This window comes from Magnolia sinica, chromosome 1 (assembly GCF_029962835.1).
Source record: "Magnolia sinica isolate HGM2019 chromosome 1, MsV1, whole genome shotgun sequence".
Lineage (NCBI taxonomy): Eukaryota > Viridiplantae > Streptophyta > Magnoliopsida > Magnoliales > Magnoliaceae > Magnolia > Magnolia sinica.
Window position 1 is genome coordinate 7660712 of NC_080573.1, and position 17879 is coordinate 7678590.

The 17879-nt window shown below is 39.6% G+C and overlaps 1 protein-coding gene across 3 annotated transcripts in view; it reads right to left on the reverse strand.

The window, feature by feature from the left end:
* The window catches only part of LOC131238154 (cysteine-rich receptor-like protein kinase 44), a 93819-nt gene that overhangs the window by 55855 nt on the left and 20085 nt on the right, over positions 1 to 17879 (reverse strand). Inside the window, exons 4-7 of one of the 3 annotated variants that reach the window (XM_058236185.1) lie at positions 17401 to 17611; positions 16993 to 17230; positions 16474 to 16624; positions 15625 to 16097 (exon numbers count right to left, since the gene is read on the reverse strand). The exons of the other annotated variants lie outside the window; for them this stretch is intronic. Coding sequence (XP_058092168.1) covers positions 15750 to 16097; positions 16474 to 16624; positions 16993 to 17230; positions 17401 to 17611 — 948 coding nt within the window. The 3' untranslated portion in view covers positions 15625 to 15749. Of the gene's footprint in view, positions 1 to 15624; positions 16098 to 16473; positions 16625 to 16992; positions 17231 to 17400; positions 17612 to 17879 lie in introns of those variants that run through there. 3 annotated transcript variants of the gene reach the window in all.

Sequence of the window (17879 nt, forward strand, 5' to 3'; positions counted from 1 at the left end):
CTTTCTATCTTTGTCATATTGATTCCATAGGACAAACATAACTTAAACGGAGGTTGTTCAAATGTGTTACCAACTGAAGGCACGACAACTTTCTATGCAACCTGATGTGAACTTGGCCTCTTATCCAGAAAATATTCTCACATATTTGGTCCATGCACTTGCACATCATCCTTCATTTCCTAGTGTTGATGAATGCAAGGAAGTTAAAGCATTTGAGTCAATTTACCGGTATCCTTGCTGTTCTCTATTGCATTTGTCTTTTAATTGCTCTAAATGAGGATTCTACATGGAATGGTCTCTTGATTGAGTACAAGCCAATATCCAATTATGTTTAAATCCGTGTTTATATTTCTCAGTTCTATGTATGCAACTTGGGAAAATTGTGCAGACATAGTTGTTGGGTGTTGCATATTGATTGAAGTGTCTGAGCCCAATTTTCAATGGCCATTATATATACCAAAATACAAGGGCCACAAATGATTTCAATATTTTAAAGAAGTTGCTTTTGAACAAGAAATGGATTCTAGAGTTGAGAGAGCATCTTTGTGTGTTGGAATGATTTTTGCATCTGTAATGCTTCTTAGCTCCTTTAGTATATAGCTTTTTACCCATAAATGAATGAACATAAAATTACAAATTTGCAGATTTAGTTGTGCTTTTGGTATAAAAGACATTGTATTGGTTCCATTTCCATGTGATATTCTAGAATATACTTAACAGTAATAGGTGGGAAAGGTGGGTGTATAATGTGGCTCCCATATGATGTTGCTGCTTTATTTTTCAGCTGAGCAATTACTCTTCACTGGAAGGTGTTCCGTACTGCAAGCCTCATTTTGATTAGCTTTTCAAGGAAACTGGCAGTTTCAACAAGAGCTTCCGGTCACGTAAGGCTTCTCTCTTGAGTTGTATCAGATTCTCTTTGATTTCTATCTGCTTAATTACATGATGTGTTTTTGCTTTTTAGCAGCTGCAAAGTCGGCAGAGAAGTTGACCCCAGAAATGGTATGCTAAAACCATTGGACCTATCCATGAATTTGTGGCAAGATTTTCTTTTGTTGGAAAAATAATACATAAAAAGGTTTCCTTGGTCCCCTCTTTTGCAAATGAGGGAAACCTTCACATTTGAGGAAACTGATTTCCTTTTTTATTTTCTCAATATCATCTCCGTGTGAATCATTTTTTAAAGGACTATCAGGTGTAATATTTTTAAAAAATAAAAATAAAAATACAAAGATTAATTTTTGAACAAGTGGACTGGACGACGGATTTGAGGTCCGTCGCTCCTCAGATTAGCGATGGACCTTATTCGTCGCCAATACTTTTAATGACGAATAATTCTTGGTTATTTCCGAATTTCAGCAACGGATTTTTTTTTCCTTTTACGACGGATCTTATCCATCGGTGGTCCATTGTGTTGTGGTCCACTTGATCTTTGGATATAGCTAATTTTTAGGATCATGACTTAAAATTAAGTATTGAATTGGATGGACAGTGTGGATCAAATTCATATATTATGGTGGATCCACAGATTTTACGAATTACTCAGCACGCGATCCCTTCCGTTTTCAACGGAGAAAAAAAGGGTAAATGAAACCTACCGTTTTAGGAGGACGAGACGGAAGGCTGTAACTGTAGCGAGAGATTGCAGAGACGGAGAGAGATTGTAGAGAGGGAGGGGGAGAGACTGCAGAGACGAAGAGAGATTGCGGAGAGGGAGGGGGAGAGATTGCAGAGACGGAGAGAGATTGCCATTTTCAATGGCTGGTGCTTCTTCTTCATTGGCTGGAGCTTCTTCTTCATTGGCTGGAGCTTCATGGCTATAATGGTGGTTGGTGAGTTGGTGCGTTTCTCCCTCTTCCCCTCTTTTTAAAAATCTGACCGTTGAGCCTGTAAGTGACTTACAGGGAAGTGACTTCCCACTCCCATCCCCCTGCAGTTTTTGGGTAGATTTACTTGTAAGTGACTTATAGGTTGTAAGTTACTTACAAGTGATTTTTCTCCCCCAAACACTATGTATAAGTGACTTCCCTGTAAGTCACTTCCCACTTAACCCAACTTACAGGCATTGATTCTGGTCTTTATCTGTTTGCATGTATTCCATCCTGTTTACAGGATTCAGATTATCAGAATCTTTCTATAGTTGTTTTGATCATATCTCTCTTTCCAAGGAGATGCCTATTCTCCAAAAATAAATTTTTTTTTGTCACCAGACCCAAATCAGGTTGTTAGCCTTGAAAGAAATTAGGTATTCACCCATATTCTTTTTTTTTTTACCTAAGAATATGCATTGGATAATCGAGTTTTCCATTTTATACTAGTGGGCCAATGTTTCAGTTATCAATCCACCGTGGATAGACTCAGACTTGAAAATCTCCCAGTTTGATAGATCCTATCCACCGATCTTGGGCCTGGTTTTTTGTTAAATGTTAGATTCTCCTATGGAGGAGAGTTCGTGGCGTGGTATAGTGGGCCACAAGTATCCACAGGATTTATCAAATCTCCATCAAGATTTAGCTGATTAATAGCCAGATCAGACCTGGGTCTATAGATTCAGATCCGATTAGAGATCAGGTCTTCTTAGGTACTTAAAAATCCATACCAGGCTTCTTCCTTGAGGCAGAGCAGCCTCGATGGACTATCCTTGATGCATATATTTCAAAGTTGAGCCCTTATCTGAAGTTCATATGTTGTCTTACGCCTGTCAAAGTACCGGTATAAGAAAAAGTACTGGGAAAAAAAAAAACTGATTGATGTCTTTTATTCGACTTTAAGATTATCACAGGTTGGATCTTTTCTTTCATGCGAAAGTTTGTTCCAAATGGCTGTTTACTAAGCATTGTATTCATCTTCTTAGAATGAAGATAAAATGTGTTGATTGTTTCGTTGCCTTTTGTAGTCTAAAAGCATATGATGTTTGCTTATCTAGAGATTTTAATATGTTTCACACTAGTAGCAGCTGATTTTATCTTGGCATGCAGGATGTCTACCCACAAGCTAGGAAGCTATTCCTCAGCAAAATACACCAATATATAAAGAAAGGCTCCTGGATGCGAAGTATGCTTGTGGCTTCTTATTCAACATAATTGGATCCCATCCACTTGAGTTTAAAGAGGCAAGCATTTCTTATAATTTATTCTATAGAGCACTCACTTCGTGAAGTTTCTCTATGCTGCATTTCATTGAATGCTGTCTTTTCTAGCCTATATGAATGGGGTTGAAGTTTCTTATACTAGCTAATGTCTTTCTATCTTTGTCATATTGATTCCATAGGACAAAGATAACTTAACGGAGGTTGTTCAAATGTGTTACCAACTGAAGGCACGGGAACTTTCTATGAAACCTGATGTGAACTTGTCCTCTTATCCAGAAAATATTCTCACATATTTGGTCCATGCACTTGCACATCATCCTTCATTTCCTAGTGTTGATGAATGCAAGGAAGTTAAAGCATTTGAGTCAATTTACCGGTATCGTTGTTGTTCTCTATTGCATTTGTCTTTTAATTGCTCTAAATGAGGATTCTACATGGAATGGTCTCTTGATTGAGTACAAGCCAATATCCAATTATGTTTAAATCCGTGTTTATATTTCTCTGTTCTATATATGCAACTTAGGAAAATTGTGCAGACATAGTTGTTGGGTGTTGCATATTGATTGAAGTGTCTGAGCCCAATTTTCAATGGCCATTATATATACCAAAATACAAGGGCCACAAATGATTTCAATATTTTAAAGAAGTTGCTTTTGAACAAGAAATGGATTCCAGAGTTGAGAGAGCATCTGTGTGTTGGAATGATTTTTGCATCTGTAATGCTTCTTAGCTCCTTTAGTATATAGCTTTTTACCCATAAATGAATGAACATAAAATTACAAATTTGCAGATATAGTTGTGCTTTTGGTATAAAAGACATTGTATTGGTTCCATTTCCATATGATATTCTAGAATATACTTAACAGTAATAGGTGGGAAAGGTGGGTGTATAATGTGGCTCCTATCTGATGTTGCTGCTTTATTTTTCAGCTGAGCAATTACTCTTCACTGGAAGGTGTTCTGTATTACAAGCCTCATTTTGATCAGCTTTTCAAGGAAACTGGCAGTTTCAACAAGAGCTTCCTGTCATGTAAGGCTTCTCTCTTGAGTTGTATCAGATTCTCTTTGATTTCTATCTGCTTAATTGCATGATGTGTTTTAGCTTTTTAGCAGCTGCAAAGTCGGCAGAGAAGTTGACCCCGGAATTGGTATGCTAAAACGATTGGACCTATCCATGAATTTGTGACAAGATTTTCTCTTGTTGGAAAAATAATACATAAAAGGTTTCCTTGGTCCCCTCTTTTGCAAATGAGGGAAACCTTCACATTTGAGGAAACTGAATTCCTTTTTTAAAGTTACTTTTTTTTCTCAATATCATCTCCGTGTGAATTATTTTTTGAAGGACGGTCAAGTGTAAGATTAAAAAAAAATAAAAATAAAAATACAAAGATTAATTTTTGTGAACATGTGGACTGGATGATGGATTTGAGGTCCGTTGCTCCTCAAATTAGCGACGGACCTTATTCGTCGCCAATATTTTTAATGACGAATATTCTTGGTTATTTCCGAATTTTAGCGACGGATTTTATTATATATATATTTTGCAACGGACCTTATCCATTGCAAATGAAATGACGGATGTTATCCGTCGCAAATAAAACGGCCCAATAAACAGTGAGACTAAGCGGACAAAATCCGTCTTTTTTGGTTTTATGACGGATTTGGTCCGTCGCAAATTTGTGATTTTGGCGTAGTGTTTTCCCATACCATTTCGGCTCCAACAGATGTGGATCTTCCATGATTCATTCAAGCAGGTTGTTCAGTCCGCCTGGGAAGCTACTAGCAACCCGGATCCTATGTTTAACATGCTCAGGAAGCTACAGAATGTTAAACCTGCATTGAAAGGGTGGAATAAGGAATCTTTTGGCAACATTTTCGTCAATATCAAGTTAGCGGAGCAGTCAGTTCAGCAGGCGGAGGACCTTTTACTGCAGCTTCATGAGGATGGTGCAGACACTTGTTCAGCCCATATTGAGCTATGTGAAGCCAAAACTCATCTCAATCACTTGGAGCTCTTGGAGGAAATTTACTAGAAACAAAAATCCCATAATCACTAGTTAAAAGAGGGAGAGAGGAACTCCAAATTCTTTCATACATTAGCTAGCATAAAAAACTGGAACTCGGCAATTAATTCCCTCAAGCTGGATTCGGGGCAAACTATTGAGTCGCAGCAGGTATGAAAGAGGCGGCAACTATTAGATTCTTCCATAAGCAGTTTTCAACAGGTGCGATTGAGCTGGTGGAGGATCTCCTCGCATCAAACCCTGAAGTGTTAACCACGGCTAACAACGCCCTACTGATGGCCTGCCCACCCTCCAGGAAGTCAGGAAGGCGGCCTCGGCCCTCCATCCTGATGGGGCACCTGGCCCTGACAACTTTCCTGGGGCGTTTTTCACATCCTGTTGGGACATAATTTGCCACAATCTTCTTGCTGTAACCAAGGCTTTCTTTTTTGGGGAGCCACTTGCCCAAGGTATATACGACTTCCCTCATATGCCTCATCTCCAAAGGCCCATCTCCTAAGAATTTCACAGACTTTCGCCCTATAAGTCTGTGCAATTGTCTCTACAAGGTCCTGGCCAATATCGTAGCCTACCAGTTGGTGAGGGTGCTTCCTAAGCTAATCTCAAAGGAGCAAGGTGCTTTTGTTAAAGGCAGATCTAGCGCCGAAAACATCGCTCTAGCTCAGGAGGTTCTTAGGGAGATCAACAGGAAAGTTTGTGGCGGGAATATTGTGTTGAACCTAGATATGGAAAAAGCATATGACAGAACTGAGTGGCCTTCCCTTTCTAACGTGTTGAACCGTTTTGGCTTTGTCGCTTCATGGATCAGGTTGGTCGAGCGATGTTCAACAATTATTGCTGGTTTTTTTTATCTTAATCAACGGAGACAAAGGGATTTTTCAAATCAACCAGGGGCTTGCGCTAAGGGGATCCCTTGTCCCCTAGCCTCTTTATTCTAGCCACAGAGGTCTTAAGCAGAGGGTTTTCAAATCTGGTTAACAGGAGATCATATATGGCATATCAGTTGGGTAGGAGCGGTCCCGCGTATCTCACTTGCTGTACATGGATGACACACTACTATTCATCAATGGCAGGATCAAATCAGTCCGGGCAGCTAAGAGCTTCCTCAACCTATATCAGCGAGTTTCTGGTCAACTAATTAATCTTCAGAAGAGTACATGTCATTGTTCAGCTCACCTTTTAGCCTCCAGGGCCAGTAACATACAAAAAGTGTTGGATATGACTATCGGGACAACCAACCTGGTGTATCTTGGAGTCCCTATTTTTGCAGGTAGAGTAAAAATCTCATATTTCCAATCACTGATTGACAAAGTAGATCACCGGATCAATGGGTGGAAGACGAAATGCCTATCCCAAGCGGGGAGGGCCACACTGATCTCCCACATTCTCTCCAGTATCCCGATTCATGTTATGGCAACTATGGTGGTCCCGTCTCATATTTTGAAGTCCCTAGAGAGTAGGTTTGCGAACTTCTTCGGGGGATGGTCAGACGGGAAAAAGAAGTTTCACTGGAGGAAATAGGCAGAGATAGCCAGCTCGAAGGAAGAAGGGGGGCTGGGGATTAGAAGACTGTCGGAGGTCATGCAAGGGCTTCGCCTAAAGATGGCTTGGGGTGTGAAGTACAAACAACAGAAAAGCGTGTGGGCGTCTTTCATGTCTACAACTCATGGCCACGACTTGCAGCCCGTGGACCATGATTAGAGGACAAAGTGTGCTTCTCCTCTGTGGAAGAGGATCCGTGCGCTATTTCCTCTTTTGGATTCTAAGGTGTAGTGGCAGATCGGGAGAGACAATTATAGTTTTTGGCAGATTAATTGGACCTGCCACGGGCCCCTTCAAGGCAGAACATCTAAGCCCATTACTGTTGGGCTGGCTAATCTTCAGGGCCAGGATTGCCGGAGGAAACGCAGTCCCCTTCCTCCTACGGCGGCATACAATTTTCTTCCGCAAGAGATGATAAATACTATCTTTCACGGTGGATTTTGCACATCAGAAGGCCCGACGTCCCGTATTAGCCTTTTGGGCCATCTGGTACGTTCACCATCAGGTCTGCATGGGCAGTAAGTAGAACCCGTAGGCCGAGGGTGGCTTGGAGTAAGAAAGTGTGGTCCCGTTACCTGCCACCGAAGATCTCCTTACTGATATGGAAAGCACTTCACGATGTGGTCCCGGTGGAGATCACTATTCAATTTAAAGGTATTCACCTCGCTTCTCGTTGTGTTTGTTGCGATGATATCTCCCCCCTAGGGCCTTCTCTGGAATCCAGCAACCATATATTCCTATCCAGCCCTCGCGTGAAAGCGATATGGTCCCTCTTCGTAGCCATATTTGGCAAATCCCCTCTAGGTGGTTCCTCTATTGTAGAAAGGCTATCCCAGTGGTGGAGTGGCCCTTCTCCCAGGGGCTGGGCTGGAACCATAAGTAATTTGGTGTCAAGCCTCATCCTTTGGGAGTTGTGGAGAGGGAGAAATCAAGGCAAATTTGTTGGCAGCCCTCTCTCCATCCAAGTCTAGGTAGCCTGAATAAAAGGTTGGATATATAGTATCTTGTCCATGTGGAGCCGAACCTCAGCCCTCTCAGCCCACAACAGCCATGCCCTCTCAACGGTGAACTTGCGGTCAGTTTCGGGCCCCTCTCCTTCGAGATTGGTATAGGTTATTAGGTGGCTAGGACCTCCCATGGGCTGGGTGAAAATGAATGTAGATGGTTCTGCCAGGGGAAATCCAGGGTTGGCAGGAGGTGGAGGAATCTGTAGAGCTGAGAAGGGCGAGTTCCTTTTTAGGTTCTACGCAGGATATGGGACAACTTCTAACACTCAGGCTGAGATCAAGGCCATCCATGATGGCCTCTTTCACTGCTTCAGCGGGGGCTTCTCCAAAGTCATCATCAAATCGGACTCTTTGCTAGTGATCTCTTTCCTTTCCCCGAATTTCCAACTTAGCTGAAAATGGAAGTACTGGTTAAGCCGGATTAAGGGCCTGCAGGATAGAGGTGAAGTGAAATTTCAGCATACATTCAGGGAAGGCAATGAACCGGCTGATGGGCTGGCTAGGCTGGGTAGTGGCTTGCAACCCTCTACTCTCTTCGTGCACTTGAACAACCTCCTGAGAGAAGTGAAGGGAAGAATTTTCTAAACATAATGGGCCCGGGCGTTCTTAGGAGATGATTCCTTGCCCTATTTCCTATTGTTCGAAAGGATGTCCTTTTCTTTTCTTTTATGATAGGCTCCAGATAGGTAGTTTGCCTATTGGGCCCGAATGTAAAGCGGTTGTTCAGCTTATTCTATGGAATAGAAATCTATTTTGGGAAAAAACATGGCACACTTATTTACCCAGGCCAATCCAAAAATTAAATCTGTTGAACTACACATGGCACACTTATTTAACCAAACTAGTCCAAAAGCTAAATTTGTAAAAATACAATTTTTTTTTTTTTAAAATAGCACTTTCTTTGGGGGAGGGGAGGGGTTCTGATTTGAAGAGTAAGAAAGAGGGGCTTGAAAGGAAAAAGAGAGCTTTAATAGGGTAAGTTGTGGCAATTTAGTAAACTCTATTTGCAGAATTAAAGAAGATTGTCGAGTGCATCAGAGATGAGAATTTAAATAATTGAAATAAAATTCATACCTGATCGAGACAACATTGTTGTAACTCAATTGTTGTACTCTTATACACCTTACAATTCAAGAGAGACTTCAAGTGTAGGCTTGGGGACCCCGGCTTGTTTATATAGTTACAGAGGATGAGGAGTTTGTAACCCATTGAAACTCCTCCCCCTTAGGCTCTACATGAATTTAAGATTCCTATTTCAACTGAAACACTGTGTGTGCAATAGAATCCTAGCACACCACCCCTATACATTTTACATCAATCACAACTTGAGTGGGGGTCCACCAGTATGCCCGATCATGTTAAACCTTTATGGTAATCCACACCATTGATCAATAAGGCACACCTTATAGAATTCTTACATTCTCCCACCTGAGCCATATTGATCAATGTTAAGGATTAATTTTCAAAAATATTTTAAAAATATATATTTGTATTAAAGAAAACATCTGAATGGTCAACCAATGCAATTATTGGATAGTACGGGCAACACTTTTATAATCTAGTCTATCAAGACCACTAGTATTGGATCACGATAGCCATCAAAATATTTAATCTAGGCGAAGTGAGATTAAACGTGGTCACAAATACTACCAGTCTTAACGACATATATCAAGAACTAAAAAGTGTGATGTAAATATTACACGCGCAGTGTGATGATATGTGTCTATCCTTAAGAGGTCCAGGAACTTTCCGATGTCTTTAACGAGACAAGTCCACCTACTTAAAATAAATTGTGCATATATAAAGAGAATAAGAAATTAACTTCATATCAAAATCATCAAAATTTTATAAATGAAATGCCTTCAATATCTATGAAAATAAAATACACTCAACTCCTATTAGCTGAATACATATGTGGATTAATAAATCTCATACATATTACATGCTCTTGAAATGGCGTAATAGGGAGCCCTTTAGTGAGAGGATCCGCAATCATCTACTTAGTTCAAATGAACTCTATAAAAACTAGACGATTCTGAACCCTTTCCTTCACAACAAGATAATTGATGTCAATATGCTTCAACCTTGATGAATATTTATTTTTGTTAAATAATGAAACCGTAGCTAAGTTATCACAAAAAATTCTCGATAGTTTCTGGATATACTCTAATACTCGCAAAGTTAAGAAGAGATGTTGTAACCATAATACCTTATTTGATATTTCATAACAATCAATGAACTCAGCTTCCATGGTGGATAAGGTTGTTGTTGACTATTTGACACTTTTCCAAGACAGCACAACCAACTATCATGAATATGTAGCATGAGGTGGAATTCTTTGTATCAACACAGACAACATAGTCTGCGTCCGAGTATTTAGCCAACTCTAAATGATCACCCCTTCTGTATGTAAGTATGAAGTCTTTCGTTCCTGGAAGGTCAATCAGCTTTGGGGCGAGCCAAGCAATGGTGGAACCAAGCAACCGATGGCTCTAGGATAGGAATCCTTCGTGGCATGACCCCATCCATTATCTTTTGGGAAATTTGGTCATCCAGAAATTCCAGACGATTCGAAGACACACAGATCAGAGCGGACCACGTGAATGTCAGAATCCATAAATGGTTCTCCTCTATCTTATTTGCCTTCCCTCCGTCTCTTAGCAGGGATGTTACCAGCAAAGAAGCACTCCTATATCTGGGCATTCCCCTCCTCCCTAAAATACCGCCCATGGTCGTCATCAAATGGAGCAGACTCGAGGAGGGATGGGAAAAACTGAACGTGGATGGATCCTTGAGAGGAAATTCGGGCCTAGCAAGTAGTGGGGGTATTTTTCGAGACCTTAAAGGCAACTTTATCTTTGCCTTCTCCAAAGGTTTCGACATCGGAACCAATTTTCAGGTGGAAACAAAGGCAGTGGTGGATGGTCTTAACCTGTGTTTAGCCCGCGACGAAAATAGGGTTGTCATAAAAAGTGATTCCCAAGCGATAGTAGACCTTCTTTCCAACTCGAGCAGGACCCTGTGGAATATTTTCTACTGCAAAAGGAGGATTCAATTCAATCATGGGAATGATATCTATCACCATCAACCACATCCGGAGGGAGGCGAATAGAGTGGCAGATGGCCTGGCTCAGTTGGCAAGCTCAGATCGAATGGTCAAGGAATTCAACCAGGTAGCATATCTCCCCGCCATTCCACGTGGGGACCTTGTCCTAGATTGCACAGTCATAGGAACTGTTAGAGAATCTTAATTCCACCGTCTAGCTCACTAAGCGCCATCGTTGTTCCTCTGAATTCAGAGTTTTTATTTTCTTTAATTCCAGCTAGTCTTTCTTCTTTAATCCCCTATTTTCTGCTTAGCTGAAAAGATAGGTGAGGCCCGAAATTTTCTATAGAGCCCACTCGAAATACTTGATTGTACATAATCTTTCTTAAATGTGAACTGCATTTTGAAAAAGAAAAAAAGTCTTTCGTTCTTTGTAGGTAGCGCAATACCTTCTTTACAATTATTTAATGTTGTATTCCTAGATTTGATAGATAACTACCAACATTCCAACTACAAAGGCAATATCTAGTAGTATGTAGACTTGAGCATACATGATGCTTCCTACTACTGATGAATATGGAAAATTTTTCATTCAATTCTTTTTCAAATCATTCTTAGGGCATTAGAACTGTTCGAATTTATCATCCTATACAATGGACGATTATCTATGAGCATAGTTATGCATCCTATTCCTTTCAAGTACATAGGCTATCTGTGATAGGCCTACGTGATTTGTCACAACCTATCTCAATGCCGATGACATAAGAGGTATCACCAAGATCATTTATTTCAAACCTTTGAGATAAGAATTTCTTGGTATTACTCAATATCCTAATGTCACTTCTAGTTAACAAAATATCATTAACATACAAAACTAATATGAAGAACTTGCCCCCACCAATTTTACCGTAGATATTCTCATCTTTGGTTTTTTCTACAAAATCATATGAGGAAATTACTTTATGAAACTTTAGGTAGCACTATTGTGAAGCTTATTTCAACCCATATTTAGATTTCTTGAGTTATAAATCATATATTCTGAGCCATTAGATGCAAAACCTTCTAATTGCAACATTTATACATTTTCATCTACATCTCTATTAAGAAATGCAATCTTTACATACATTTAGTGTAGTTGTAAATCCATATGAGCCACAAGAAACATTATGATTCTCAATAAGTCTTTCTTAAATACTGGTGAGAATGTATATTTAAAATCAATACCTTCATATTAGTTAAAATCATTGGCAACAAGTTTGTCTTTATATTTTTCAATATTATCCTTAGAGTTCCATTTGGTTTTAAATACCTATTTATAACCAACCGGTGTTATTCCTTGGGGTAAGTCAACAAAATCTCAAACCTTATTGTCCTTTATAGATCTCAATTCATCTTCCATGACATCCACCCAACAAGAGGGGTTAGCACTTTGTTTGACTTGTGTAAATGATTTAAAATCATTTTCCACTCCTATGTCAAACTCGTGCTCCTATAAGTATACAATATAATCATTTGGAATCACATGCATCCTCTCTCTTTCAGATTTTCTTGATGGCTTACTATCTTTTAATGTGACTTTGATTTCCTTCCTCAGTGAGTTGTACAAGAGGTTCATTATGGTGATATGCAGTGATTAAAAGCTTAACTGAAGGATTTGTCCCCACGTGACCCAAAGTAGCCGTGACGAGAATCACAACTTGTACATCCTTAAAAACAAAATTTCTAATATTCGTGCTCACACTATTTTTAGTATTTTCAATGAATCTGGCATTCCGAATCTTAATAATCCTGATGGAGTAGGAAGGACAGTAGAATCGATAACCTTTTAACATTTCTAGATATCTTATAAATAAATAACTTCTGGTTCTGGAATTGAGATTTATTTCATGGGGGTTATAAACTTTGGCCTCAAGAGGGCATCCTCAAACGTGGAGATATCGGGTGCTTGGTTTTCTCCCATTTCACAACTCAAAATGAGTTTTATTTACAATCTTCCTGAGGACCCTATTAAGGATATGAACTATAGTTTTGATCACATCACTCCAGAGAGATTTTGACAATATTGAATTGCTTACCATGCTATTCACTATGTCCATAAGAGTGCAGTTACGCCTTTCAACAACACCATTCTTCTCTTAGGTCTCGGGCATGGTGTACAGGGCAACAATGCTAAAATCTTGTAGGTATCTAGCGAATGGTCTCGGATTGCGACCTGATTCGTCATATCTGTCATAGTATTTACTACTACGGTTAGACCTGATGACCATACTCTTCCTATCGAGTTGATTTTTAACTTCAACCTTATGGATTTCAAAAGCATCTAAGGCATCTGATTTTTTATTTATAAGATAAAGGTACTCAAAACGAGAATAGTCATTTATAAAAGCAATAAAATATTTATAATCAGTCCAAGATGTTGTAGGGAATGATATACAAATGTCAGTATGTATCACTTGTAAGAGTCGTACACTCCTAGTTGCACATTTCTTTCTAATTTTGGGTTGTTTACCCTTAATATAATCAACACGTATTTTATAATTGGAAAAGTATATAGAATGAAAATTTTCTTACTGCACTAGTCTTTCTAGTCTCTTACGAGAGATGTGGCCCAATCACCTATACCATAACACAAAAGAATTTTTATAGTCAAGTTTTCACTTAGATCCTAGTTTATTATGTAAAAGTAATATATATATATATATATATTAAAAGTTAAAACTTAAATCCTACCTAACCTTTCTATCCCTTTCTTACCTTTTCCATTCCTTACCCAACCCACCGTGCACCCGAGCCCCTCTCTCTCTCTCTCTCTCTCTCTCTCTCTCTCAGCACCAACAACATGGTACCTCTATGGCTCTATCTAATATTCCATATATATAATATTAATTGAATATTTGATTTAGAAGTTGTGTCGGGTGTGAATTAGGTTAGTTAGGTCCGGTGGCTGGGTTAAGTTCGGTGTGGGTTGGGTCGAGTGCAGGTTGAGGTGAGAGCAGGGTCAACTCAGATTCGAGGTAAGCTCACCTCGACTCGATCCACTAGCTCGTCTCAAGCTCGAATCAAAAGATTTGATAAACAAGCCAAGCTCCAATGATAAACTCGAGGCAGAAATCGAGCTTGAAGAGAGCATGGACAAGTCAAGCCAAGCTTAGCCCTCGACTCACTCGGCTCGGTTTACAGCCCTAACTAGCTGAGAGATAGGACGGCAATTATGCTTTTGATAGCAAGGCTCTTCCAAAAGAGTCCCTGCTCATCACTTCTATCACCACTATGTATTGATCCACACCACTCATCCGCAAACGACCACATTGGAAAAATCTCACCAATCAAAGATCTCATTATCCATACCATGTGACCTAAACAGCGGTCCACAAAACATTTTCTAACTCTACTTTCACAAGAACGGTGCCGATCTCCAATCGAAGAGAATATTTACACGTTGACCGTGTACTGTTATAGATTTGTATGAAATTATTAACGGCCTAGATCATCACGTGGTGGGTTAGAAGAGCCGAACAGATTGGACTTGACTCTAGGTGGAGAACCTTGCTAGCAAACCCCGTCGATCCTAGGTGGTGGGCAGCAAACAGGCCCATTTCTGTGGTGAACAGCCCACAGGCGTGCAGTACATCTTAAAGGACTTCCAGATTGGGTGGACATCGATGTAGAAATTGTTGAATGATCATAACCGTCCATCATTTAGATGCTGACTCTCCAAAATTCATGCCGAGCAGATGAACCTGATCAGTGACTATATGTTTATTATATTTGAACTACTGAAAATTAAATTTCAGTAGTTAATATTGAAATACATATATCAATAACGTAGATCATCTTTTCAATGCAGAAATTAGATTATGGCCCCCCGAATATAAATCCTGAAAGATGGACGGTTTCAATTATTTTTGAAATAAGAGTTGGTGGGATGCATGATTGCCTGTCCACTTTGAATGCGCGCACTCAAAATTTTTTCCCATAAAAATCTAAACGTAAGGTTGAGCCTTGCAGGGACGCGGATAAGGTACTACCCCCGCCTGTTCGGAGTTCCGTACTGGCGGAGGCTCCAAGGGCCACTGAGGGGTTAAACTAATGTATCAATTTTATCCACACCGTCCATCCATTTTTCCATATAATTTTAGAATACTGAACCAAAAATAAATCAGATCCATTTCTTGAGTGGACCACACCATAGGAAGAAGCGGTGCTAAGGATGCCCACCATTGAGTGATTTTTAGGGTCCACTGTGTTGTTTATTTGCCATCCAACCTGTTGATATGGTCATATACACCTGGATGAAGTCAAAAAACAAATATCATATTGATCCAAATCTTCCGTAGCCCCCAAGAATTTTTAAATGGTAGGATTTTTAATCCCCACTTTGTGGTCTGTTTAAGCTTTGATCTTTTCTGTTTTTATGTTAATAATCTAGAATGATCTTTTCTGTTTTTTCTTCTTGAAGCAAATAAATCTAGTTTATTTGCTTCAAGAAGAAATTTTTGTTGGCTTTGATAAGCCTCGAGACAACTCAGAAAATCTGATTTTATAAGAGAAGGAAGAGAGATAAATAAAAAACAAAAATAATAAAGATAAAATAAAAATAATAGACACTTATTAGCTTTCAAATTGTTTGACTGGACTAAACTTTTTGTACAGAACTGATGTTGCTGTGGTTTTTAGCTTATTCACCTTTGCTGTAACCGGATATACAAGTCCCTTTATACAGATATTTGCAAAAACGTGTGAAAAAACTACACACCTCTACTAAGTGCTTTCAACATTTAATATTCCTAGAAACCTACACAGCCTTTGCATCTTTCAAAACAGCTCCTTGAGAACTGCAGCTGCTGCATTGGGAGTTCAATGGTCGACGGTTGTTGCTGGGACATAGGTTTTGGGTTGCAACTCCAATGGAACTTGCACAAACAAATATATTACATAAAAAGCCCTAATTAACCATCCAAGACTTCCAGACAGTCTCATTAAAATATAAATTCACTAAAATACGCTCGAAGAGATCAGATACCCTTTAATCTGATGCACTAGCGAGGTTCTAATTCAGTAACTGACACCTCATTTACGGACCATGGCAATGCCAAACCTGGAGATGGATTCACATCACATGTCTGTGTGTGGGACTCTGTTGTAGGCATGTCCGGAGCCATTCTACTGGCAATAAAAAATGCAGGCTGTGAAGGTGCTGCAAGAGTGACAGAGAAGCTGTTGAGCATGAGCACAATCGACGACATGGTGGGCCTATCGATCACATCTTCTTGAACACATAGCAACGCAATGTGGATGCATCGCATCACTTCGCTGCTTGAGCAAGATTTGCTTATAGTTGAATCAATCAGCTCTAAAACTGTGCCATTTTTCCAATGCTTCCATGCCTGCAAAATGCACCATTGCGAAAATCATGTTTTTAGAATGGAAGTATTGATGTGGTGGATTAGTAACATGAGCAATGCTGTCACTACACATTTGAAGGATCCATCCAAATTCTACTCTCCCAGAGTGCAAGATCCAAACCATTCATCAAGTAGGGCCACTGCAAACATGGGATCTGATTTTTGGACAGAAGCATGTTCATGGTCGACCAACCCAATGGATAGAATTCACCTCGAACATGTGTGCCATGTCGACCAGTGCGCGGTAAAAAAAATCTTCATGCTTCTCATTTGAGAGTAGCCACAGCATTCGCTCAATGATTTATTAATTTCATTTCAAATATCTGTTGAGAAAAATTCATCCAGACATTCTACTCACATAGCTAATGAGATCCTCGGCACGGTCTGCCTGGTAGAAAGTACCGCTCTTCTCACCAGTCACAATCTCCAAAAGTAAAACTCCGAAGCTGAATACATCTGATTTGACGGAGAATTGCCCGTAAATGGCATACTCTGGGGCCATGTATCCACTTCAAGTGAAAGTCACAAACATCAACAGATGTTTGATAGATTAGTAGAGAATGTTTGATTTTACTAAAGCTAGATTTTAGTTATTAGATAGATAGGGAGAAATTGGAAAAACATTTGTAAGACCAGGGATGCTTATCTGGACGTCCCAACCATCTATGGGACATGACCAAAAATCAGGCTGAACGGAAAATCCCAACCGTTCAATCATTTTTTTACCCTTCCATTCGTCATTTGGGCTGTTACTTCAAACCAATATTTGGGCCACATATTTGTTTGGGTGACAGAATGGACATTCCATATCCTGTTTGCTTTTGTAATGTCTAACTCTGAACAAAATGAGCAATGGTTTTAAGGGGAAAAGGCTTACAATGTCCCTGCAATTCGATTTGTATTGCCTTGAGTTTGGTCCACTCCAACAATCTTAGCCAAACCAAAATCTGCGATTTTCGCATTCATCTCTGCATCTAATAAAACGTTGCTAGATTTAAGATCCCGATGAATAATCCGAAGTCGAGAATCTTCATGAAGATAAAGTAGGCCTCGAGCCACCCCAATGATGATTTTGTAGCGCCTTTCCCAATTCAGATATGCCTTTCTATTTGGATCTATACAGTCAACCAACAGATGCACATGAGTTCATCAAATAATTCACCAGAGTAAATAAAGTAATCATTTCATATAGTTCAATTATAAATTAATTTCTTATATAAGATGAGAGTTATAATTTCGTAAAAGAATGGATAAGCAGACTGGATGTGTGGAAAAGGGTCCAAACCGAACAGAAACTTGTCGAGGCTAGCGTTGAGTACATATTCATAGATAAGAAGCTTCTCTTCTCCTTCGACGCAGCAACCTAATAGCCTGACAAGATTCCTGTGTTGAAGTTTAGCAATTAACGCAACCTCATTCTTGAATTCTTTGAAACCTTGTCCAGAGTTGTGAGAGAGCCTCTTCACGGCTATTTCTAGTCCATCTGAAAACCTGCCCTGCAATGATATCAGGATTGTCAAGATTATGACTGATCGATAGGAGGGCCATAATCTGAATGAAACCCATCTATCTTTAAGTTAGGGACTTTTTTTAATTTTAAAGGAAAGCGGACGCATACCACTAGACTATCATTGATCGGAAAAATATGCAGGCATTCTGGAGGGTCCCAACAAAAAGTGTTAGGGACCCTCACTTGTCCCAACAAAGCTCAATTAAAAAAAAAAAAAAAAAGGCATGCATGAAAAGAAAATAACGGGACATGGG